This window comes from Mustelus asterias, chromosome 4 (assembly GCF_964213995.1).
Source record: "Mustelus asterias chromosome 4, sMusAst1.hap1.1, whole genome shotgun sequence".
NCBI classification, from domain to species: Eukaryota; Metazoa; Chordata; class Chondrichthyes; order Carcharhiniformes; family Triakidae; genus Mustelus; species Mustelus asterias.
Genome location: NC_135804.1, coordinates 59,192,910 through 59,218,217, shown reverse-complemented (window position 1 = coordinate 59,218,217; position 25,308 = coordinate 59,192,910). Strand labels below are relative to the sequence as shown.

The 25,308-nt window shown below is 43.1% G+C and overlaps 1 protein-coding gene across 2 annotated transcripts in view; it reads right to left on the bottom strand.

Annotated features, from left to right (window-relative positions):
• Nucleotides 1-10,206, bottom strand: part of LOC144492741 (tyrosine-protein phosphatase non-receptor type substrate 1-like) — a 177,404-nt gene extending 167,198 nt beyond the window's left edge. Inside the window, exons 1-8 of one of the 2 annotated variants that reach the window (XM_078211120.1) lie at nt 9,946-10,206; nt 9,432-9,752; nt 8,815-9,126; nt 7,299-7,409; nt 6,131-6,174; nt 4,939-5,040; nt 4,237-4,338; nt 3,473-4,039 (exon numbers count right to left, since the gene is read on the bottom strand). In XM_078211120.1, coding sequence (XP_078067246.1) covers nt 4,010-4,039; nt 4,237-4,338; nt 4,939-5,040; nt 6,131-6,174; nt 7,299-7,409; nt 8,815-9,126; nt 9,432-9,752; nt 9,946-10,006 — 1,083 coding nt within the window. In that variant the 5' untranslated portion in view covers nt 10,007-10,206 and the 3' untranslated portion in view covers nt 3,473-4,009. Of the gene's footprint in view, nt 1-3,472; nt 4,040-4,236; nt 4,339-4,938; nt 5,041-6,130; nt 6,175-7,041; nt 7,410-8,814; nt 9,127-9,431; nt 9,753-9,945 lie in introns of those variants that run through there. The other variant, XR_013497631.1, reaches the window with a different exon arrangement.
• Between the last annotated feature and the right edge of the window lie 15,102 nt (nt 10,207-25,308).

The following is a 25,308-nucleotide window of genomic DNA, read 5'->3' as shown; positions in this document are numbered from 1 at the left end:
AAATCCGACAACCGCTGCGATGTGCTTGACGGTAGATGAATGAACATGTGCATCTCCTCCTATCTAACTGTCTGTGATTTCAAGCTAAATACACATGCAGCTTCGTTCTGCCTTCGTCGACTGGAGGGAAATAATTTTGTGCGGCAAGAAGCATCGCTGTATCTCGACTGCAAATGCCATCGACTTATGGCTAAACCGGATGAGGTCCTTGCTGCCACTGTTTACAACGTTCACACTCTGTAAATGTCATGCTACCTATCTTACATTTAGGTCACTTCTATCAGCTCTTATGACGCTGTCAGTGAGATACGTGGCTATTTATATGATGCCCTGCTTCTTGTAAGTAGAAATCATGTATTGGGTGTATCTGAGAACCAACCTTCTCACTCTCAAACTCGTAACTATGGTATAAAATGCATGAAGCGACATATCCACGGCATCGTGCATATAGGGATAGTGATTGGTGAAAAGGTAAAACGAGTTTGATGGGTTAAGATACAAGCACGGTAGCACATGGGCGGCACGGTAGCACAGTGGTTAGCACTGCTGCTTCACAGCTCCAGGGTCCTGGGTTCGATTCCCGGCTTGGGTCACTCTCTGTGTGGAGTTTGCACATTCTCCTCGTGTCTGCGTGGGTTTCCTCCGGGTGCTCCGGTTTCTTCCCACAGTCCAAAGATGTGCAGGTTAGGTTGATTGGCCATGCTAAAAATTGCCCTTAGTGTCCTGGGATGTGAAGGTTAGAGGGATTAGTGGGTAAATATGTAGGGATATGGGGGTAGGGCCTGGGTGGGATTGTGGTCGGTGCAGACTCGATGGGCCGAATGGCCTCTTTCTGTACTGTAGGGATTCTATGATTAAGCAGCTAAGGAATGGATTTTGCCCCTCGTGAGTCTCCCAAGACGGTGCCGTTTTTCATTGTTAAGTTGACCCTTTCAATAATGTATGCACTTTGATATTGCAGATTAGATATTTTTCAAATAGATCTCCACAAAGACTGTGAATTGGGCTTACGTGTCTGTGCGTCCGCGCGTAAGTAGTCACGCATGTATTTTGGGCATTAATCGAGCTTCTGTTGGTGAGATCTAAATTTTCCACTCCCTTGAGTGTAAACAAATGCAGCGTGTTCGGAAAGTCTAAGCGCAATTTTTCAAGCCCATACTGCGTTCAGTAAAAAGCAAAGAATGGCCATAATACAGATGAAACAGAACAGCAAGATGTCCTCTAAGAAATTATAAACTACAACGTTTGGACTACAGTAATTAGCAACGCTTCTCTTCAAATTTTGTCAATCAAAAGATGATTAAATAAAAATTTCATCACTTTAACCAAATCCTTTTGACGTTTTGGGAATGTGTCCACAACTTAAAAGCTGGATGCCATGTGATCAGTTCTTACAGCATTGCAGACCATTCCATTCCACCAGGGCAGACTTTGCATGCTAAATCATCTGTGAAGATAAGTAAACGGCCAGAAGTCGTACTTAGGCCAATGCACTCATTGCATAATTACTGTCTTTGGTAGGCCCTCAAAGCCTGGAACGCGCAACTCTCGGAGCACAGGCCGTGTTAGGAACCTGCGTTTGGCCGTCTTTAACGTGAGGGGGCTGTTGCGCAGCAGCTGCAACACAATTCTAGCTGACAAGGAAACCCTCCCGTTCTTACCTTCTGCCATAGGCAGGATGTTCAGGTTAACAATCACCCTGCTGACCCACGTTATCAGCGCATTTTGCTTGGCCAACAAGTCCGGTGTGGGGCTCAAAGCGGGATTTTCAGGCGCACGGGTCGATGCGCCACAATACTCATAGAATAGAAACACTACAGCACAGAAAGAGGCCATTCGGCCCATCGAGTCTGCACCGACCACAATCCCACCCAGGCCCTACCCCCATATCCATCCACTAATCCCTTTAACCTACGCATCTCAAGACACTAAGGGGCAATTTTAGCATGGCCAATCAACCTAACCCGCACATCTTTGGACTGTGGGAGGAAACCGGAGCACCCGGAGGAAACCCACGCAGACACGAGGAGAATGTGCAAACTGCACACAGACAGTGACCCAAGCCGGGAATCGAACCCAGGACCCTGGAGCTGTGAAGCAGCAGTGCTAACCACTGTGCTACCGTGCCGCCCATTACTTAAACCTACTGATGTAACATTGGAAGTTGAAAATGATAGGAACAATTTCGCCGCCTTAACGTGTCGCAATTATAGATTCAAATTGATAATGAGTTAGGAAAGTTTACAATGGTAAATATCAAATATAGTATCCGTGTCATGTAAATATTTTCTGTTTCTGCAATTACACTGGAAAGTGAGGTGCAATAACCGTCGCTTCGCAACACCGGGTACATGCTTATATTTTTAGAGTGTTGCAATTAACAGCTAAATTTAAAGCTTGCACTGCTGCAGCGGAAATGAGCTATTGAGCCATGTCTCGCTTTAAGAAATCAACACGCCTGTCTTAATGTTTCGCAATGTTTGTCGATATAGTAACAGCACAAGGCGGAACATTTAGCTGATCGCTTCCACGCGTTAACTTTTTCACTGCTCGCGCGAATGTTTCATCATTTAGTTATCGAAAGGTTGCTGAAGCATGTGCTGTTATTGCACGACAAAGCCTAATGCGATGATAATTTGAAACACAATCGTATTAAAACAGTTCTTGAACATTTACTTACAAGTAATGGACACTTTATCACTTGAGAAAATTTGCCAGACCTTTATAGAAACACAAATTCAGCAAGACCCGATGAGCACCCATTTTTTTACAAGCAGACTGTGCTTGGTTTCTCTTAGGTAATTCTTTGAGAAATAACAAAGGTAAAAAAAAAAGGAAATTTGTGGATGTGACTTACAGGGGTTTTCGGAAGGCGTTTGATAAGAAATCATGAAAGAGGGCACCACGTAGAAGTAAGTTGAATCTAGTCACAAGTACTGCCAGATGGAAAACAAAGCACAATTATAAAAGCAAGCTTCTAGAATTTAAATATTTAATGACCGGTGTTGCACAGCATGATTTGGTGCTGTTCTACTTTATGAGACATGTAAGTCATCGGTTCATCAGAATTCAGGGGTTAGCATCCAATTTTGAAGCTATTATATAATGCGTAGGAGAGTATGGCGAATGTGAAATCCTGCAGCGGAATACTGATCGTCATTGTAGGTTGGGCGGTTAAGCCCATGTAGAAAATAAAAAATGTAAATGTAGAGAGTAAAAAATGTTTGAAGGTGTCCATAATTGGGGGAGAAACCGAAGAGCCTTAAATAGTTAGATTCGAAGTCGGGCAGAGGAGCACGTACCTTGCTGTGTGGCTGCATAAGTATTTAAAAATGCTACCATACAAATAGAACCCTTCGAGGCTTAAATAAAAAACTGATGAGATAATGTTGCACTTGACGTTATTAGACTGCAGTTGTTCTTTGAGACATGAACGTCTTTTTGAAGGAAATATACAAAAACTTATGTAAGTAGGTTTAAGAAATCCATTGTTGAATATTATAATAAGATAGTTACAGTATGACAACTGGTATACCTTATAATTGCAAAAGTGAATAACAGCTAAATATCCAATAATACAGAATTTACTTTAAAAGTGTTTTTCCTTACATGTATTTATATTGCTGACTAATAATCTCCAAATAATTAAAGAATCAAATAATTTTTTATATACTACGATGTTACACATCAGTGATTGTAAATACTGATATACATGCGCATATAAATTATTTATACTTTCGCTGCTGAGCCAGTAAACCTTGGAGCCCCTGCTCTTTTCCAACCCACCAGCTTTCATTTTTAGTGAAATTAATATAGATGCGGCACAGATATACAACAATAACTGACTTCTGTGCCCAAGCTCGTGACTCCATTTGGTTGCTGCTTCTCTCTATATCTCCTTTGTTGCTCCCTTTGGGTTTTCGTCTGTGGTTCGGTATATTGTTCGCTTCTTTAGTTACTTCTAATAATCTCCCTGTCTCAAATTCAAACAATTCTAGAGCCGTATGTGTTATCTTGTCCGGGCTGTTCCTTGTTTTATCTGAAAAAAAATGTTTAAAGGGATAATTGATTTGTCATTTTTACCAATTTGCAGTTGAAGTCAGGGTTATCAGGAAAATGTACAAACGCCCTTCGATGCGACACAAAGTCACAGCAACGTCAAGTACTCCGCTATTACATTACTGTTAGCTCTTCGCAGGTGTTCGATACTGTCCCTTCTCTACTTCTCAGACGCACCTGAGCGTACGTTGTCACCTCCTCTTTAGCTTTACGTCTTGGAGTTTTAGTGGACTTATTCAAATCCACTGCAGCATATGTCACAACCTTGTGCTGAGCTGTCTGCGTGTGACAGAACGGAAACATTTCGTTATCTGGTAAGTTAATTGGTGTCACCAGAATTAAAATTTCTGATTAAACACTGAACATCAATGAGACATGCCCTACGCATTAAATGCAGAACTGACCGTGACTATCTTTAAAGATGTGTCGGTAAATAAAGTGTCAATTGGAACTTGCATTTCATCCTATAAAAGCAAATTACTGCGGATGCTGGAATCTGAAACCGAAAGAGAAAATGTTGCAAAATCTCAGCAGGTCTGGCAGCAACTGTAAGGAGAGAAAAGAGCTGACGTTTCGAGTCCAGAGCTTTGACAAAGGGTCGTCAGGACTCGAAGCGTCAACTCTTTTCTCTCCTTACAGATGCTGCCAGACCTGCTAAGATTTTCCAGCATTTTCTCTTTTGGTTACATTTCATCCTGCCGATTTTCGCTTATTGATGCGTTCAGACAAGATACAATTTCAGCACTTTAAACGGCGAAAATGTACAAACGCCCTTCGATGCGACACAAAGTCACAGCAACGTCAAGTACTCCGCTATTACATTACTGTTAGCTCTTCGCAGGTGTTCGATACTGTCCCTTCTCTACTTCTCATACGCACCTGAGCGTACGTTGTCACCTCCTCTTTAGCTTTACGTCTTGGAGTTTTAGTGGACTTATTCAAATCCACTGCAGCATATGTCACAACCTTGTGCTGAGCTGTCTGCGTGTGACAGAACGAAAACATTTCGTTATCTGGTAAGTTAATTGGTGTCACCAGAATTAAAATTTCTGATTAAACACTGAACATAAATGGGACATGGCCTACGTATTAAATGCAGAACTGACCGTGACTATATTTAAAGATGTGTCGGTAAATACAGTGTCAATTGGAACTTGCATTTCATCCTATAAAAGCAAATTACTGCGGATGCTGGAATCTGAAACCGAAAGAGAAAATGCTGGAAAATCTCAGCAGGTCTGGCAGCATCTGTAAGGATAGAAAAGAGCTGACGTTTCGAGTCCAGAGCTTTGACAAAGGGTCGTCTGGACCCGAAGCGTCAACTCTTTTCTCTCCTTAAAGATGCTGCCAGACCTGCTAAGATTTTCCAGCATTTTCTCTTTTGGTTACATTTCATCCTGCCGATTTTCGCTGATTGATGCGTTCAGACAAGATACAATTTCAGCATTTTAAACGGCAATCTCAGCTCCCAAAAACAACCTTTAGATGGTCCGACATATGACGATTACAGCGCTGTATGTTAATGAAACTATCAACTTCATAGAATCCATACAGTGCAGAAGAATGTGCACCGACTCTCTGACCGAGTATCTGACTCCGTTTCTCCCCCGCCCTATCCCTTAACCCACACATTTGTCATGGCTAATCCATCTAATTTACATACCTTTTGACAATAAGGGGCAATTTAGCAAAGTCAATCCACCTAAACGGCACGTTTTTGGACACTAAAGGGCAATGTAGCATGACCAATCTACCTAATCCGCATATTTTTGGACTCTGGGAGGAAACTAAGCCGGCACGGAGAGAACGTGCAAACTCCATGTAGGCAATCGCCCAAGGCTGGGGTTGAACCCGGTTCCTGGAGCTGTGAGGCAGCAGTGCTAACTACTGTGCTGCCCTCATTTGCCCCTTCATTTTTCCTCTTTCAACAACCTTCAGCAGCATCCTAGCAAGCATCGAATGATTTTCAAAACACGATGTTAATAAAGCATCAATTAGAGATAAATGCCGATAGTTAAATAGACCGTGACGAAGTATCTTCATTACAACATTTATATAAAAGTCAACCCACCAGCTCGTCATCAGTGTTCACTATTGTCACACTTTCTTGTTTATCTGGAAAATAAGCAGATGCTTTCAATGCTTACGATCTCTCGTCACTTTCCATATTTGTGCCTTCAAAAGTATTTTTAGAGGCTAGGTAAAGTTTAACACACACTTGGAGAAACACGCATGCACACAATTACACAAACAGAGACACTCACAGAAACACGCACAGAAACACACACGGACGCAGGCTACAGCGGGGATGGAAAGAAAAATCCCTGGATTCTATTAATATTACTAAAGGTGAAACTGAGAGCGACCAAGTATTTAGTTGGCAGGGCACATAAAATGTCCATTTAATGCAGATTAACAATGCTTTAATATTGGATGTGAAACCACATGGACAAGACAGTGTGTCATACGAGGGAACGATCGAGCTGTGGGGTGTTCTAGACCATGGCAAAACGGAATACAATTTTGATAATTAATAATAAAACCCAAACGTTTGTTCAAAGAGATACGGAGTGATTATTCATTATCGGGGTCGGAATAAATTTGATCCTTTAGCCTGCAAAGCGGCGGCTCGACCATGTTGTTTATGGAAAGATGTGAGAATATTAAGGGTGTAGAAAATGTCAAGCTGCTATCTTGCTTCATTCATTCTCAAGACGTAGGTGCCGCGGACAGGCATCTTTGTTGTCCCCCCTCTGGCTGTCATTAGCTAGATACAACTAAATGGCTTGCGTGACCACTTCAGAAGTTATTAAAAAATTGAGCATACTTCTGTCGGACTGGAGTCACATATAGGTCAGGCCGCGTTGAATCTGTCTCCGTCTCTAAAGGACATTAATCAGTGACTTGATATTTTTTGCCAGTCTTCAGATTAATCGTATTCTGCTGATGCCAGATTTTCACATTTTTAAGTGAATTATAAACCTTCTCCATCTGATTTACCATCTGCCAGAATGTGGACGTTACCAATGTAATATACAAATAATCAGATTAATTAAATTCTAATTTTGTGACAATTACTACGTTATAAAATCACCCCCAGTTGACGCTCACGATTTCGGTTTTTCTTGCATCCAATAAGTGACAATTGCGTAATCCTTATGCTTACAGTGCCGCCGAGCACGATCTCTCCGTTCGCCTGAAGATTTGCATTAAAATCGAATGCGTAAAGTGGCACCTACCTGTATTCTTCAGACAGACTCTCGTCCCAATTATGACCATGAATATCAGAAAAGCCAATCCACCCACCGTACATCCAGAAATCCAAATGTACTGATACTTGCCATCAGACTCTGCAAAATTGAAATCATGCTGAGTTCTAATTCATTTCGGTCGCTACCTAAAAAAAATCCTCGAATTAATATTGTCTCATCACAGCTGCTTTCAGGCCCGCTGAGATTTCCCAGCATTTGCCGTTTTTCTTTCAGATTCCAGCATTCGCAGTAATTTGCTTTTACCTAATTTGTTGGTTAAACTAGTGCTCATGTTTTCTGCAACTGGGTAATATGATCAGAGCAGAGCATCGGGGCGGCACAGTAGCACTGCAGCTTTACAGCGCCAGTGACCCGAGTTCGATTCCAGGCTTGGGTCACTGTCTGTGTGAAGTTTGCACTTTCTTCCCATGTCTGCGTGGGTTTCCTCTGGGTGCTCCAGTTTCCTCCCACAGTCTGAAAGACGTGCTGGTTAGGTGCATTGACCCGAACAGGCGCCGGACTGTGGCGACGAGGGGAATTTCATAGTAACTTAATTGCAGTGTTAATGTAAGCCTTACTTGTGACTAATAAATAAACTTTAAAACATTACTTCAAATTATTCGGAATTTACCATACTGAATTGATGTCCAACTAATTTATTCTCACAACACCAGAATAACCTGCGAGGGAGAGTACCAGTTTGGGGCGCTCAAAACATTCCATTCGAGTACATTTCGATGGATCAATAGACTTGTTCTTGCACTTGACTTGTCGTTTTCTCTTATTTAATAAAATATTCGTAATTCAATGAAACGAAACTCGCCACTGCTAAGAGAAATATGGACATTATTCAGTCCCTTAATATGCAAATTGAATCTTGTGTAGCATGTCAACTGAAGTAAGAAGCAGTACGGAGGGAGGTTATTTGTTAATAACAGAACTTGCTAATTAATAAACAGATGAATCGCAATCAGTTATACTGCAGACCTGGGCTGCAAGCGAAATGAAATATTACAAAACAGCGTTTTTACTCCTAACCGCTAGATCATGGAGAGGCATTGCTGCCTGCTCACAGTACTAACTTCTGACCCATTCACAGTTGGGCAAACCAAACAAACTGTCACTTCTGGTTCTGCAGCTCGTGTGAGGAAAACTGGTAATAGAAAATATAAAATCAGGATGAGAAATGGCCAAGTGCGAGTGTTTAATAATAAGCATGATATGTAAAATAAATGGACAGAAGATGTAGCCCGCCTGCAACTTTTTCTTTTTAAAAATTTGGAACCTGCCGAGCTTCAATAGGCAGGAGAACAACAATGATATTACTTCGTTTTGACAAAAGGGTTGGGCCAATAACATTTTACATAGAATTATTCAATTTTCTCTTTAATTTTAAATTTACCGGTATTTTATTTTAAAACTATCTTCATGATTAGTGATGTCAATACCTTTCTCTGATTTTTAAAAACTGCTAACTTCACTTCTTGGCCTGTTGGCCACATACCTGAGCAGGAGTTGGTAACAGTGTGAATGGCAATGGCGGGAGTCCGGAGGGAGATGTGAGTTACCAAACAGATGTAAACTGCTTCGTTCCGCACAAAGTGCGGCTCTTCAAAAGAGCTGGAAACTTCATACAGTCCTTCTGCGTTCTGGTGTTTGATCGGATTTCCCACCGTTGTGATGTTGACGCCATTTTTATACCAAAGGAGGGTCAAATCACCCGGGTAAAATCCAGCCGTCTGACACACAAGAGTCAGGAACGTAGTTGAATTGCTTGCGGGATGCTTAGCGAAAATCTTTAACGGAGTTGGTGTAGCTGCGAACAGAACATGGGGAAAGTCAGGTTGGTGGAGAAATGTTCAGAGTAAGGAATAAGAGACGGATTATATCCTCATTACTCAAAAAGTTGATAGACCTGAGACTTTAACTTTGCCTCTCTCTTCGCAGACATGCCCTGAATTGCTGAGTATTTCCAGCAGTTTGGAATAACACAGCAAATAAAATGTCACACTCCGCTGCGTAATTAGCAGTTGTGCACAGAGCTTTACAATATCAAAGGCAGCACAATAAAATAATGGCAAAACAGCGTGCTTGATGTTCCCGGCCATTTCAGTCACTTACCGCAGACGATTAAATTTGATCCTGTTCCATTTCCACTATTTTTTCCCTGACGGATCACTGCGCAGTGATAGATTCCTGAGTCCTGGAGAGTCGCGTTTCGCAGCTCAAATGAACCACCTCCTTTAATTTTGAAATCGAATCGTTTTCTGTCATCGGTTCCTATTGTCATATATTTATTCTCACCCTGTTTCCACCAAAGCACCTCGACATCCACATTGTCATGAGAAAGGGGGATTATGCAGTAGAAGGTGATGTTTGTCCCCCTCAATATAGTTAACTGTTTAGGACTTTGAGACACTCTGATCGAAGTTCCTGGAGCACCTGTTAGAAAGTATATTTAAAGTTTGTATTAATTAACTGTATTCAATGCGAAAGGAGAGAGCTTAGAACATGTTTCTGCATGGAAATGCAGAAGAGGTTTTGAAGGACGAACTGCCTTTAATTCTATCGACTTGGGAACAATGAAATATTTATTTCTTTAATAAGACAGTTGGGGTAGATAATATCCCAATACCTGTTGAAATGATCTTCAGGAGAGACAGGGACGTTAACAGAAGGATCAGATTGGACAACATTCTGTGATAAAGGTTCAGTTGATGTCTGACAGGAGTGACCGTGTGTTTATCACTGTGTGAATTGTCTGCTGAATATTTGATCTGAAAACCATCGCAATGACGTTTGACATCCTGTTTTACGCTTGTTCAAAAATACGTTTCGTTTGTGACCGTCCGGCAGCTTTTGGAATCACCTGCAGCACGATCAACTAAAAATGAGGGTTAAAAAAAACTGAGTTTCAAAAAGGATGATTTACAACATCAGCTTGCTTTTTTACCCACCCCCTTGACGCGATAACATCGAATCATACAGCGCAGAAGATGCCCTTCGGTCCATCGAGTCTGCAACAACACGTGTGAAATACCTGACTTCCCATCTAATCCCATTTATCAGCACTTGACCCGTAGCCTTGAATGTCATGGCGTTCCAAGTGCTCATCCAGGCGCATTTTATGAGGTAACCCGCCTCTGCCACGCTACCAGGCAGTGCATTCCAAACCGTCACCGCACTCTGGGTGAAAGGATTTTCCTCACGTCCCCCATAAACCTCCTGTCCCTCACCTTGAATTTATGCTCCCTCATAACTAACCCTTCAACTAAGGGGAAGAGCTGCTCCTTATCCACTCTGACTATGCCCCTCATAATCGTACACACCTCGATCAGGTGCACCCCTCTCCCCCGTCCAGTCTTCTCTGCTCCAACAAAAACAATCCACGTCTATCCAACCTTTCTTCATAACTTAAATGTTCCATCCCAGGTAGCACCCTGGTGAATCTCCTTTGCACCCACTCCAAAGCAACTACAGCCTTCCAAGAATGTGGCGACCAGAATTCATAGAGTCATAGTCATAGAGTCATAGAGGTTTACAGCATGGAAACAGGCCCTTCGGCCCAACTTGTCCATGCTGCCCTTTTTTTTTAAACCCCTAAGCTAATTCCAATTGCCCGCATTTGGCCCACATCCCTCTATACCCATCGTACCCATGTAACTACCTAAATGCTTTTTAAAGGATAAAATTGTACCCGCCTCCACTACTACCTCTGGCAGCTTATTCCAGACACTCACCACCCTCTGTGTGAAAAAATTGCCCCTCTGGACACTTTTGTATCTCTCCCCTCTCACCTTAAACCTATGCCCTCTAGTTTTAGACTCCCCTACCTTTGGGAAGGTATATTGACTATCTACCTTATCTATGCCCCTCATTATTTTATAGACTTCTATAAGGTCACCCCTCAGCCTCCTACGCTCCAGAGAAAAAAGTCCCAGTCTATTCAGCCTCTCCTTATAACTCAATCCATCAAGTCCCGATAGCATCCTAGTAAATCTTTTCTGTACTCTTTCTAGTTTAATAATATCCTTTCAATGACCAGAATTGCACACAGTATTCCAAGTGTGGCCTTACCGATGTCTTGTATAACGTCAACAAGACGTCCCAACTCCTGTATTCAATGTTCTGACCGATGAAACCAAGCATGCTGAATGCCTTCTTCACCACACAGCACTCTTGCTATGGCCTCACTAAAGTTATATACAACTCCAACATGACTTCCCTGCTTTTGTAAGCTCCGCCTCGATTGATAAATGCAAGTGTCCCAATTACTTTTTCAACAATGTACTGACATGTGCTTGCGGTTTCAGAGATCTCTGGACAAAGACCCAATGGTCCCTTAGTTTCACAGAACTCCCTAGTGTCATGCCATTCATTGAGTGCTTCTTGTCCAATTATTCCTTCCAAAGTGTATCACCTCACATTTTTCAGGGTTAAATTCAATCTGCTACATATCTACCCATGTGATTATCCCATCTCTATCTCCTTGCAGCCCAAGACACTCTACCTCACTGTTAAGTATCCGGCCATTTTTTGTGCCATCCACAAACTTATTAATCCTACCTCCCACAGTTACCTATGCTGTTTATATAAATGATGAATAATAGGGGACCCAGCACAGTTCACCACTGGACTCTGGCTCCCAGTCACTAACGCAGCCATCATCAAGTGTCATCACGCTCTGTCTCCCTCAATTGAGCCAATTTTGAATCCATTTTATCAATGTATCCTGTATTCCATTTAATTTCTTTATAAGTCTCCCATGTGGGACCTTGAAAAAGGCTTTGCTGAAATACATATAAACTACATTTGAGGAGGTGAACTTAGTCAGCTCCTCAAAAAATTCGATCAACTTTGGTAGGCATGACCTCCCTCTGACAAAGCCATGCTGGCTATCCTTAATCGAACTTGCTTCGCTAAATGAGAGGTGGATGCTCTCATTCAGAATTTTCTCCAATAATTTCCCTATGATTGACCTGTGACTCACTGGTCTGTACTTACGTGGCTTTCCTCTACAATCCTTCTTAAATAGCGGAACCACATTCAAGGTTCTCCAGTTCTCTGGCACCTCCTCTGTGATGTGGAGATGCCGGCGTTGGACTGGGGTAAACACAGTAAGAGTTTTAACAACACCAGTTAAAGTCCAACAGGATTATTTGATACCAAATAAACCTGTTGGACTTTAACCTCGTGTTGTTAAAACTCTGACTGTGTTTACCTCCTCTGTGGCCAGAGAGAAATTAAAAATTGGGTCAGAACCCTGCAGTCTCCTCTCTTGCCTGCCACAGAAGCCTGGGACACAATTCACCTGGACCTGGCGATTTGTCCACATTTAAGCTTGCCAATACTTCCAGTACCTTATCCTTCCCTATGTCAATTTGCTCAAGAACCTCACAGTCCCTCCTTCTGAGCTCCATACCTTCATCCTCATTCTCTTGGTGAAGGCAGATGTGAAGCATTCGTTGAATACTGTCTCACTCCACCTACAGACTGGCCCCTTGCTCCCTAATGGACCCTACTCTTTCCCTGGTTAACCTCTTCCCATTGATATATTTATAGAATACGTTGGGTTTTTCCCTACTTTTACAAGCCAGAGCTCTCTTATGTCCCCTTTTAGCATTTCAAATTGCTTTCTTACAGTCTGCCCTGCATGTTCTGTATTTCACTAATGACTCTGCTGATTTGGTCTCCTTGTAACTGCTAAAAGCTTTTCTTTTCCTTTGCATCTTGCCTTGAATATATCTGGTCATCCATGGTTCTCTGGGATTGTTACTCTTTCCCATCACCCTACTTGGAACATGCTGGGCTTGTACCCCCTCTATTTCCTATTTGAACACCCCCATTGTTCTTCTGTAGATTTCCCCAATTGTAGCTGTTCGTAGATTGCCTTAGCAAGATCCTGTCTCATTTCTTAAACTCCGCTCTGCCCAATCCAAAACCTTTTTGGGAAGTTGTATATTTCTTTGTCCATAACAAGCTTAAATCATACCATGATCTGGTCGCTACCACTAAAATGATCCCACACTACCAGCTCAACCACTTGTTCGGCTTCATTCTCCAGAATTAGGCCCAGCACAGCTCCTTCCCTTGTCGGACGCTCTACATATTGGCCTAAAGTTCTCCTCCACGCATTTCAAAATATCTACTCCAGTCAAATCCTTAACATTATGTTTATCCAGTTAATGTTGGGAAAGTTGAAATCACCTATTATAATTATCCTACTGTTATTATTTTCACAGGCCTTTGCATATTGTACACATATTAGCCCCTCAAATTCCAACTGACTCTTTGGGGTTTATAATAAACACCTAGCAATGTGGCTTTATTTTTTATTCCTAAGTTCTACCCACAAAGCTTCATTCAATGCCCCTTCGAAGATAGCAACTCTCCTTACTGCAGCAACTGACTCCTTAACTAATAATTCAATGCTTGCTCCTCTCTTTCCCACTCCTCTGTCTTGCCTGAAGTTTCTATATCCCGGGATGTTGAATTGCCAGTACTGACCCTCTCCCAACCGTATCTTTGCGATGGTTATTATTACAATTCCACATGTCAATCCTCGTCCTTAATTCATTTGCTTTACCTGCAACACTCCTGGTATTAACGTAGAGGCCATCCAGCCTTGCCTTACTCCCTTGAAACTTGGTAAAGCTGTTCTCCCTCTGACTTGATTGTCTTATTGTATTATGCGGTGACCCTATTCCGCTCATAGTCTGTGTCCCCTGCTCCTGCCAAATTAGTTAAAACTCCTCCCAACAGCACAAGCAAAATGTCCCGCAAGGACATGAGTCCTGCCCTGGTTCAGCTGTAGACCATCCCGCTTGTACACATCTCACATTTCCCTGAACTCGTCCCAGTAATCCAGAAATCTAAAACCTTCTTTCCTGCACTAAATCTTAAGCCACGCATTCACCTGCGGTATTCTCCTATTTCTGTGTTCGCTACCACGTGACACTGGGAATAACCCAGAGATCACTCAACAAGAGATCGTGCCTTTTATTCCACTGCCTAGCCTCTAATGCTTGATGCAAGACCTCATCCTTCTTTCGAACTTTTGAACGATGTCATTAGCACGAACATGCACCATGACTTCTGTCTTATCACACTCACTTTCAGGATGCCTTGCAGCAGTTCAGTGGCCTCCCAGACCCTAGCACCAAGGAGGCAACACGCCATCCTGGAGTCATGTTGACGGCCACAGTAGCGCCTATCTGTTACTCTGACTATAGAATCCCCTATTACTAATGCCCTGCTTCTCCCCACCCCACCCCCAGGACAGACAGGCTGCATGTGGTGCCAGAAGCTTGGGTCCGTACGCACTCCCTGGAGGAACCAGCGCCCTCATTAGCCTCCAAAATGGAGTACCGATTTGCGAGCGAGACCCCAGAAGACTCCTGAACTACCCGTTTGTTGCTCTTGGACTGCCCGTGGGTCAGCCGTTCCCCTGCTGCCTTCAGCTGTAGTGTGAACATATCTCTAAACGTGCTATCCACAGTGCTCTCAGACTCGTGGATGATGCACAGAGTCCCCAGCCGCTGTTCCAGCTCGGACGCTCGGGCTTCCAGGAGCTGCACCTGGACACACCTTCTGCACACACGTTGGTCCCCGGCACGGGTAATTTGCCCGGCCTTCCACATGGAGCAAGAAGACCAGACCACGGCTTCGAGCTCTGCGGTCATCATCACTAAATCCTTTTAAGTTTCAAAACGTTAGAAGTCTTAAAAAAGGAAATAAATCAAATAACTCCATACCCTTTGCTTTAATTTTTGTACCACGAATTTTTACTTTCCACAATTTCTGTTTCCCTACCCAGCCTTCACTTCCGAAGTCAGAAAGGAATAAGAGAGAAAGACTCACCGCCCATGTTCACTCCTCCTACCTTGGCCTGCAACTGCCCTCACTGACGTGTGTACAGTAAAGAGAAACAAGGCAACAATACTCCCTCCTGCACTTTCCTGAACTCCCACACTCACCTTAACTTGCAAGCACACAGAGCAAAATGGCACTCCGTGCGAGGGCATCGGGTATTTAGTTTTTATAGTCTCTGCCTTCCCGTTCGCAAAAGAACAGTCTAAACTGGTTTAATATCTGCCCTAAATTAATCATCTGGCTAGTCCACTAAGGGTCCTTGTTTCTACCTTTTTTAGATCTAAAGTACTTTCTAATCCAGCAATATGCAGTCGAGGAAAAATATCAAACATTTGTGTTAGCATTGCGAACAAGATTTAAGGTTAATTCTCTTCAAATTCTTCTAATCTCCCACTCTCACCTTAACTCCCAAGCACTCAGAGCAAAATGGCACTCCGTTTTCTAGGGCACTTCATTGAACCGTTATGAAATGAATTGACACCAAAGTAATAAGGAGATCCACTGGAGCAAGCTGAGAGGGGTGATTGAAAGCAGCAGTGCTGGTGAGAGATTAATTGAATTGTTTATTTATTTAATTAGTCAGCTAGTGTGTGTATTTTTTTGGCCTTTACTTTAACAGCAGTTTTTCAAGTTTAAAGTGAAAACTAGAAGTGGGCAGCAAAGGAGTCTGGGAAGGGTTTTTATTTTAACTTTAAAAGTCAGTTACCCGGGAGGTTCCCCCTCATTGATCCACTGGAGCAAGCTGAGAGGGGTGATTGAAAGCAGCAGTGCTGGTGAGAGATTAATTGAATTGTTTATTTATTTAATTAGTCAGCTAGTGTGTGTATTTTTTTGGCCTTCACTTTAACAGCAGTTTTTCAAGTTTAAAGTGAAAACTAGAAGTGGGCAGCAAAGGAGTCTGGGAAGGGTTTTTATTTTAACTTTAAAAGTCAGTTACCTGGGAGGTTCCCCCTCATTGATCCACTGGAGCAAGCTGAGAGGGGTGATTGAAAGCAGCAGTGCTGGTGAGAGATTAATTGAATTGTTTATTTATTTAATTAGTCAGCTAGTGTGTGTATTTTTTTGGCCTTTACTTTAACAGCAGTTTTTCAAGTTTAAAGTGAAAACTAGAAGTGGGCAGCAAAGGAGTCTGGGAAGGGTTTTTTAAGCGCGTGAAGTATAAAAGATAGGCTGCAGTATACATCGGGAAGCGTCGGGAGCGGGCAGTGGAGTGTGTGGGAAGCAGAGTGTGAGCTATAAGACTTTGGCTCACAGGGCTTAGGCTGAAAGGGCGAGCAGGGGTGAGTTGAATTCATTTTTGCACTTTCTACCTGGTACTGGCAAGGTATCTAGAGGGGATGGGTGTGCAGGCAGTGCAATGTTCCTCTTGCACTATGTTTGAGGTGAGGGACGACGACAGTGTCCCTACTGATTACACCTGTGGGAAGTGCACCCATCTGCAGCTCCTCCAAAACCGTGTTAGGGAACTGGAGCTGGAGTTGGATGAACTTAGGATCATCAGGGACGCAGAGATGGCCATAGACACAAGCTTTAGGAATACAGTTACTCCGAGGATTGAAAACAGATGGGTGACGGTGAGAGGGGCTGGGAGGAAGCAGTCCGTGCAGGGATCCCCGGTGGTCGTTCCCCTTAGCAACAAGTATTCCGCTTTGGATACGGTTGAGGGGGATGACATACCAGTGGGGAGCCGCAGTGAGAGGATCTCCAGCACTGTGTCCGTCTCTGTGGCTCGGGAGGGAAAGGGGGAGAGCGGGAGGGCGATAGTTATTGGGGACTCGTTAGTTAGAGGGATAGATAGGAGGTTCTGTGGCAGCAAAAGAGACTCACGGATGGTATGTTGCCTACCGGATGCCAAGGTCCGTGATGTCTCAGACCGTGTTTTCCAGATTCTGAAGGGGGAGGGGAAACAGTCACAAGTCGTGGTGCACATTGGTACCAATGACATAGGTAAGAGAAGGGACGGGGATTTAAAGCAGGAATTTCTGGAGCTGGGCTGGAAGCTGAGAGCCAAGACGAAACATGTGGTCATCTCTGGTACGTTGCCGGTACCACGTGATAGCGAGTTGAGGAACAGGGAGAGAGTGCAGTTAAATATGTGGTTGCAGGGATGGTGTAGGAGGGAGGGTTTCAGATACGTGGATAATTGGAACACGTTCTGGGGAAGGTGGGACCTGTACAAACAGGATGGGGTGCACCTGAACCAGAGGGGCACCAATATCCTCGGAGGGAAATTTGTTACGGCTCTTCAGGGGGGTTTAAACTAATTTGTCAGGGGAGTGGGAAAGGGAGTTGTAGTCCAGAAGTCAGTGAGGGTGGTGAGGTATTGGGGGAGGTATCAGGGTCAAGGGTGGGTACTGGTAGACAGGAAGGTGGGTTGAAGTGTGTCTACTTCAATGCAAGGAGCATCCGGAACAAGGTAGATGAACTTGGGGCGTGGATTGGTACTTGGGACTACGATGTTGTGGCCATTACGGAGACATGGGTAGAACAAGGACAGGAATGGTTGTTGGACGTTCCGGGGTATAGATGTTTCACTAAGTGTAGGGAAGCTGGTAAAAGAGGTGGAGGAGTGGCATTGTTAATCAAGGATAGTTTAACGGCTGCGGAAAGGCACTTCGTGGGGGATCTGCACACTGAGGTAATATGGGCTGAAGTTAGAAATAGGAAAGGAGCAGTCACGTTGCTAGGAGTTTACTATAGGCCCCCAAATAGTAATAGAGATGTGGAGGAAGAAATTGCTAAGCAGATTATGGATATGTGTGGGGGTCACAGGGTAATTGTCATGGGGGACTTTAACTTTCCAAATATTGATTGGAACCTTTGTAGGTCAAATAGTTTGGATGGGGCAGTTTTTGTGCAGTGTGTGCGGGAGGGTTTCCTGACACAATATGTGGATGGGCCGACTAGAGGTGAGGCCACATTGGATTTGGTACGGGGAAATGAACCAGGCCAAGTGTTAGATTTGGTTGTGGGAGAGCAATTTGGAGATAGTGACCACAATTCGGTGTCTTTTGTTATTGCAATGGAGAGGGATAGGGCCGTACGGCAGGGCAAGGTTTACAATTGGGGGAGGGGTAATTATGATGCGATTAGGCAAGAATTAGGGGGCATAAGTTGGGAACAGAAACTGTCAGAGAAAGGAACTAATGAAAAGTGGAACTTTTTCAAGGAACAAATACTGGATGTCCTTGATAGGTATGTTCCTGTCAGGCAGGGAGGAAATGGCCGAGTGAGGGAACCATGGTTCACAAAAGAGGTGGAATGTCTTGTGAAAAGGAAGAGGGAAGTTTATGTAGGGATGAGGAAACAAGGTTCAGATGGCTCGATTGAGGGTTACAAGTTAGTAAGGAATGAGCTGAAAAAGGGGCTTAGGAGAGCTAGGAGGGGACATGAGAAGTCCTTGGCGGGTCGGATCAAGGAAAACCCCAAGGCTTTTTACTCTTATGTGAGGAATAAAAGAATGACCAGGGTGAGGTTAGGGCCGGTCAAGGACAGTAGTGGGAACTTGTGTATGGAGTCAGTAGAGATAGGCGAGGTGATGAATGAATACTTTTCTTCAGTGTTCACCAAGGAGAGGGGCCATGTTTTTGAGGAAGAGACGGTGTTACAGGCTAATAGGCTGGAGGAAATAGATGTTCGGAGGGAGGATGTCTTGGCAGTTTTGAATAAACTGAAGGTCGATAAGTCCCCTGGGCCTGATGAAATGTATCCTAGGATTCTGTGGGAGGCAAGGGATGAGATTGCAGAGCCTTTGGCGTTGATCTTTGGGTCCTCGCTGTCCACGGGGATGGTGCCAGAGGACTGGAGAATGGCGAATGTTGTTCCTCTGTTTAAGAAAGGGAATAGAAATGACCCTGGTAATTATAGACCGGTTAGTCTTACTTCGGTGGTTGGTAAATTGATGGAAAGGGTCCTTAGGGATGGGATTTACGACCATTTAGAAAGATGCGGATTAATTCGAGATAGTCAGCACGGATTCGTGAAGGGCAAATCGTGCCTCACAAATTTGATAGAATTTTTTGAGGAGGTAACTAAGTGTGTTGATGAAGGTAGGGCAGTTGATGTCATATACATGGATTTTAGTAAGGTGTTTGATAAGGTCCCCCATGGTCGGCTTATGATGAAAGTGAGGAGGTGTGGGATAGAGGGAAAGTTGGCCGATTGGATAGGTAACTGGCTGTCTGACCGAAGACAGAGGGTGGTGGCCGATGGAAAATTTTCGGATTGGAGGCAGGTTGCTAGCGGTGTGCCGCAGGGATCAGTGCTTGGTCCTCTGCTCTTTGTGATTTTTATTAATGACTTAGAGGAGGGGGCTGAAGGGTGGATCAGTAAATTTGCTGATGACACCAAGATTGGTGGAGTAGTGGATGAGGTGGAGGGCTGTTGTAGGCTGCAAAGAGACATAGATAGGATGCAAAGCTGGGCTGAAAAATGGCAAATGGAGTTTAACCCTGATAAATGTGAGGTGATTCATTTTGGTAGGACAAATTTAAATGTGGATTACAGGGTCAAAGGTAGGGTTTTGAAGACTGTGGAGGAACAGAGAGATCTTGGGGTCCATATCCACAGATCTCTAAAGGTTGCCACTCAAGTGGATAGAGCTGTGAAGAAGGCCTATAGTGTGTTAGCTTTTATTAACAGGGGGTTGGAGTTTAAGAGCCGTGGGGTTATGCTGCAACTGTACAGGACCTTGGTGAGACCACATTTGGAATATTGTGTGCAGTTCTGGTCACCTCACTATAAGAAGGATGTGGAAGCGCTGGAAAGAGTGCAGAGGAGATTTACCAGGATGCTGCCTGGTTTGGAGGGTAGGTCATATGAGGAAAGGTTGAGGGAGCTAGGGCTGTTCTCTCTGGAGCGGAGGAGGCTGAGGGGAGACTTAATAGAGGTGTATAAAATGATGAAGGGGATAGATAGAGTGAACGTTCAAAGACTATTTCCTCGGGTGGATGGAGCTATTACAAGGGGGCATAACTATAGGGTTCGTGGTGGGAGATACAGGACGGATATCAGAGGTAGGTTCTTTACGCAGAGAGTGGTTGGGGTGTGGAATGGACTGCCTGCAGTGATAGTGGAGTCAGACACTTTAGAAACATTTAAGCGGTTATTGGATAGGCACATGGAGCACACCAGGATGATAGGGAGTGGGATAGCTTGATCTTGGTTTCAGATAAAGCTCGGCACAACATCGTGGGCCGAAGGGCCTGTTCTGTGCTGTACTGTTCTATGTTCTATGTTCTATATCATGGGCGATAAAACTTCATCAAAGAAGTATCTAAAAGGAGGAAAAAGAAGTGGAGGCAGAAGGGTTCAGAGGGGAATTAGAGATTTTTGCCAGATGAACGCACGCTGCCAATGGTTAAGCAGTGAAAATTGGGGATGTTGGAGAGGCCAGAATTAGAGGAGTTCGGAGACCTCCGCCTGTTCTGTGGCTGGAGAGGATTACAGAAGGAGGAAGGGGACAGGTCATGAAAAGCAGCTTGAGGATTTGAAAAATGCAATTGCTTAGTTGGGAGCAAATGTAGATTAGCGAGCAGAGAGTAAATGGATGAGGGAACTTGATGAGAGGGAAAAAATGGGCGACAGACTGTTGATAACCTGGGGTTTACATAGGGTAGTCATGATGTGGAGATGCCGGCGTTGGACTGGGGTAAGCACAGTAAGAAATCTCACAACACCAGGTTAAAGTCCAACAGGTTTATTTGGTAGCAAATACCAATTTGCTACCAAATAAACCTGTTGGATTTTAACCTGGTGTTGTGAGACTTCTTACTGTGTTTACATAGGGTACAGCGCGGGAGGCTGGCTAGTCAACTCTAGAGGGCAATGTTGCAAAGGCGATCGTGGATAATTCTGGGTTGATGCGAATATATGGTCAGAATATTCTTCGGAGTCAAACATAACACTTAAGTTCCAAGAAATCTGATGAACAACAGGCACTTGCCAAGGAAACGAGTGGAGTCGATGTTCCGGAAATGAATTTTGAGATTATAAGATTGAGTATAAGATGTAATTTGCTTCGCATTATCTAAATAACGTGAGCACATTTTTCTTCACCTAACCACTTTCACTGAATCTTGAAGACATCCGAATTACCTATCTGTTCAAATTTGTGTCCCCCCGCTTGAGTTTCGTGGCATTTCTTCCCTTCGGAGTCTTGGTGAAATATCCCATCCCTGTTTCCAATTACTTCCTAATGTCTGTTTAGAAGAACTTCAACATTCGTAAAATATTCCTTTGATCTCGAAAATGCGCGCGCGCCAAAGCCCATGTCACGTTCTTCGACCATATGATTGGACATGGACAGATGGCCCCACGGAATATGAGAAGGAAAGTAAGTTATTGGGAACTGTCAACTGGAAGAGAAATGTGCATCAGTGGTTTCTAGAGAAAATCCGTGCGAAATTTTAGCAGTCAGGTTATGGCACTGACTGAACTGTGAAGAAGCACAAGAAATTTCAGTGGACCTCTGAATGTCAGGAGGCAATTGATAATCCGAAAACTGTGGTAGCCAACTGTGGGCGGCACGGTGGCATAGTGGTAAGCACTGCTGCCTCACCACGCCAGAGACCCTGGTTCAATTCCGGCCTCGGGTAACTGTCTGTATGGAGTTTGCACATTCTCCCCGTGTGTTTCCTTGGCGTGCTCCGGTTTCCTCCCACACTCCAAAAATGTGCGCGTTAGGTGGATTGGCCATGTTAAATTGACTCTAGTGTCAGGGAGACTAGCGGGGTAAATGTGTGGGGTTACGGGGAAAGAGCCTGAGTGGGATTGTGGTCCGTGAAGACTCGATAGGCCGAATGGCCTCCTTCTGCAGTGTAGGGATTCTATTCCATTCTACTCTTAATCATCTCGCCGAATTATGCAATTCAAAGTGGTCATTGATGCACGTGATGTGGGTATTGGTGCTGTACTGTTACAAGAAGACCATGAAATGATGAAGAGACCTATTGGTTATTTTTCCAAACAGCGAAATGTTCATCAAAACAGATATTCGATCATGGAGAAGGAGGCCTTGAATTTTGCATTGGCATTGCAACATTTTAATATTTATGTTGCCAGCAGTTCATCAAACATAATTATTTACACTGACCATAATATATTGAAGCTTCTGGAGAAGTTTAAAGATGAAAGTGCAAGACTGTTTAGGTGGAGCTTATTGTTACAGACATTTAATTTGAACATTACAGGTATGACAGGAAGAGAGAATGTGATTGCAGATGTGTTATCACGTCTATGATTTGCTAAAAGGATAGAATATTCCGTGTTGGAAAAGAGAGACTGAACTGGACTATAATACTGTTTAAATTTCCATGCTTATATGCCATAAGATGTATATCTTATTGAGTACGAATAGTGTGAAAATAATAAAGGCTTTAGAAAAATGAAGCCATCTTTTCATATTCTTGTTTTTCTATTTAAGGGTAAGGTCTCATGATACTAGGTAGTAGCTAATGATATAAATAATGTTCAATTTTTGTGTTTCTATATAATGTTTGAAATTTCAGTTCTATTCTACAGACAGTCGGTGTGCCTGGTAAACATTTAGCTTCAGGTTGGCAATAACAAGTTAATTACGCATTTCAGCTAGGAATTAGTTACTTTGATAGAGCTAATGGACTTTTGTTTGCACAAAACATGGACAGCATGGTGGCACAATCACTAGCACTGCTGCCTCACAGTGCCAGGGACCTGGGTTCAATTCTGGCCTCGGGTTGCAGTCTGCTTGGGTCCACTCCAGGTGCTCCAATTTCCTCCCACAGTCCAAAGATGTGCAGATTAGATTAGTTGGCCATGCTAAATTCCTACTTAGTGTCAGGGAGGCTATCAGATTAAATGCACGGGGTAACAGGGTTAGGGTTTGGGTGGGATTGTTGCCGGTACAGGGTCGCTGAGCCGAATAGCCCCATCCTGCACTGTAGGGATTCTACTCTTTGAAAATATTTCTTAGGAAGTTGATTGACAGGGTCAAATTAAAGTGTGGTTCAAGTTCAGAACTGCGTCTATGGCAGCAAGAAAGAAGCTTTTGCAATTGTTAATTGGATGGCTGCTAAAGTCAGAGGCATGTGCAGGCCATTCTTGAGAACTCTCTCCACAAAGTCTCATTAAAATCTTCAAGACTGTTAACACAATTTATAGCCAGTATCCCTGGGTTTGTTAATAATATTGATTAAAAGTGGTGTTGATCAATCCATGAATGGAGCTTTTTTGAAACGGGAACATTGATAAGCTAGAAAGAAAAGTTGCTTCCTTTGATTTTTAAATATTGCTCGACTGTTAATGGTTAAGTTCCTTCATTTATTAGAGTTATATTTAAATTGCGTTCTTAAATAAAGTTTATTTTACGATAAAAGACCCATACTTTGTCAGTGGAATCATTCATGGAGAGAAATATCCTCTCCTCACATGTATGCTAAATATATAAGTCGTCGGGGTCTACTCTGCCTTCTTAAGGACTTGAGATTCTGCTCCAGTACCCTGAGAGGACAGTGCTACTTTTTCCTAGGTGTTAGAACTCAGCGTGATCTGTAGCTAATCATTGTAAAGCGACCAAATTAATTGTCTTCAGCTTTTTGTTCCATGAGAAGTCGCCTGTGCGTCCCAGCAATACTTACAACTATAGGTGAATTAAAATAATGGCTTGACTTATCAGAGAATCAGAGAATGGTTTCTGCACAGAAACAAATCCTGTCCGTGTCGACTCCGCACAAGACTAAATAATCTAGTTTCATTTTCCCCATACCATATTTTTATATTTTCAGATAATTATCCAATTTTCGTTTGAATGTTTCGATTGAATCTGCCCCCAACACACTCTCCAGCACATTATAACCGTTTCCTGTTTTCGAAAAAAATCGCATGTTGCAGTTGCTTATTTTGCCTGCTGCAGTAAATCGGTCGTCAATCAGCAGAATCGAGATCCTTCTGTCACGGGAAATATTGTCTCACTATCTATTCTGTCCAGACTGCTCAAGAAATTGAACACTGCTGTCAAATCATCTATTTATCTTCTCACCTTCAAGGAGAACAGTTCCGGCTTCTCCAATCTTAATTGAAGTTCCTCGTCCTTGGAAACATTCCCTTCTCTACGTCATGTTTAATGTTTTCATATCCTTCCTTAAGGACGGTGCCCAGAACTTTGCACAATATTCCAGTTGAGACCGAACTAGTGTTTCATTCGGATTTACAGTACAGATTTATTATTGCCTCCTTACCTAGATACCTATTTATAAAACCCAATATCCTGTACGCTTTATTAACCACTTCCTGAATTACATTCAAGGATTTGTGCACATGTACGCCTTCCACATCTGCTCCTATGCCTTTATTTCATAATGCATCTCCTCGTAGCAGAGTGCAAGGCTTCACACTTTTCTGCATTAAATTCCAAATGCTATTTACCTTCCCATTTATTCAGGCCTGTCGAAGTCCTCTGGAAGTGTAACACTACCCTCCTCATTTCAAAATAATTCAAAGTTCTGCGCCATTCCCAATTTTATAATTGCGCCCTATGCACCCAGGTTTATGACATATGAGATATATTAGGCAGTGCAGGGGTCCCCCATCAATTGTAGGGAACTCCTTTATAAACCTTCCTCCTGTACGATAAACAACCACCCAATGCAACTTTTCCTGTCGTTTCGTTAATTTCGTATCCACTGTGCCACTCTCGCTTTTATTCCATTACCTTGACACGTCAAGTTCCTTTTGAATGTCTTATGTACACCACAACAACAGTATTGCCCTTATCTTAGCTCACTGTTACCAGGAAAAAAAACTCTAGCAAGTTAGTTTAAAACCCTTTGAATTTCAGAAGTCGACCTGACTTTTAATGCATTTTGCTTAGTGACTGTTAACATTGTCCCATTTATTTACATCACGCCAGGCCTCTGTCCACCAGCAGTAAACTACTTATTTCATAAAGAAACGTAATTAACCAAGCCTAGTCAGCACAAATTTATACAAAGCCTTACAAAATTCTCTGTAAAATAACAGAAGGAGTAGATCAATGAAATGCAGTAGATGCAGCTTATGTGTATTTTCCATTACCAATGACGGTATGGATACATTGCAGCAAGAACAATATGCCCAACGGATACGAAGATGGTTGAAAGAGACAAAGTAA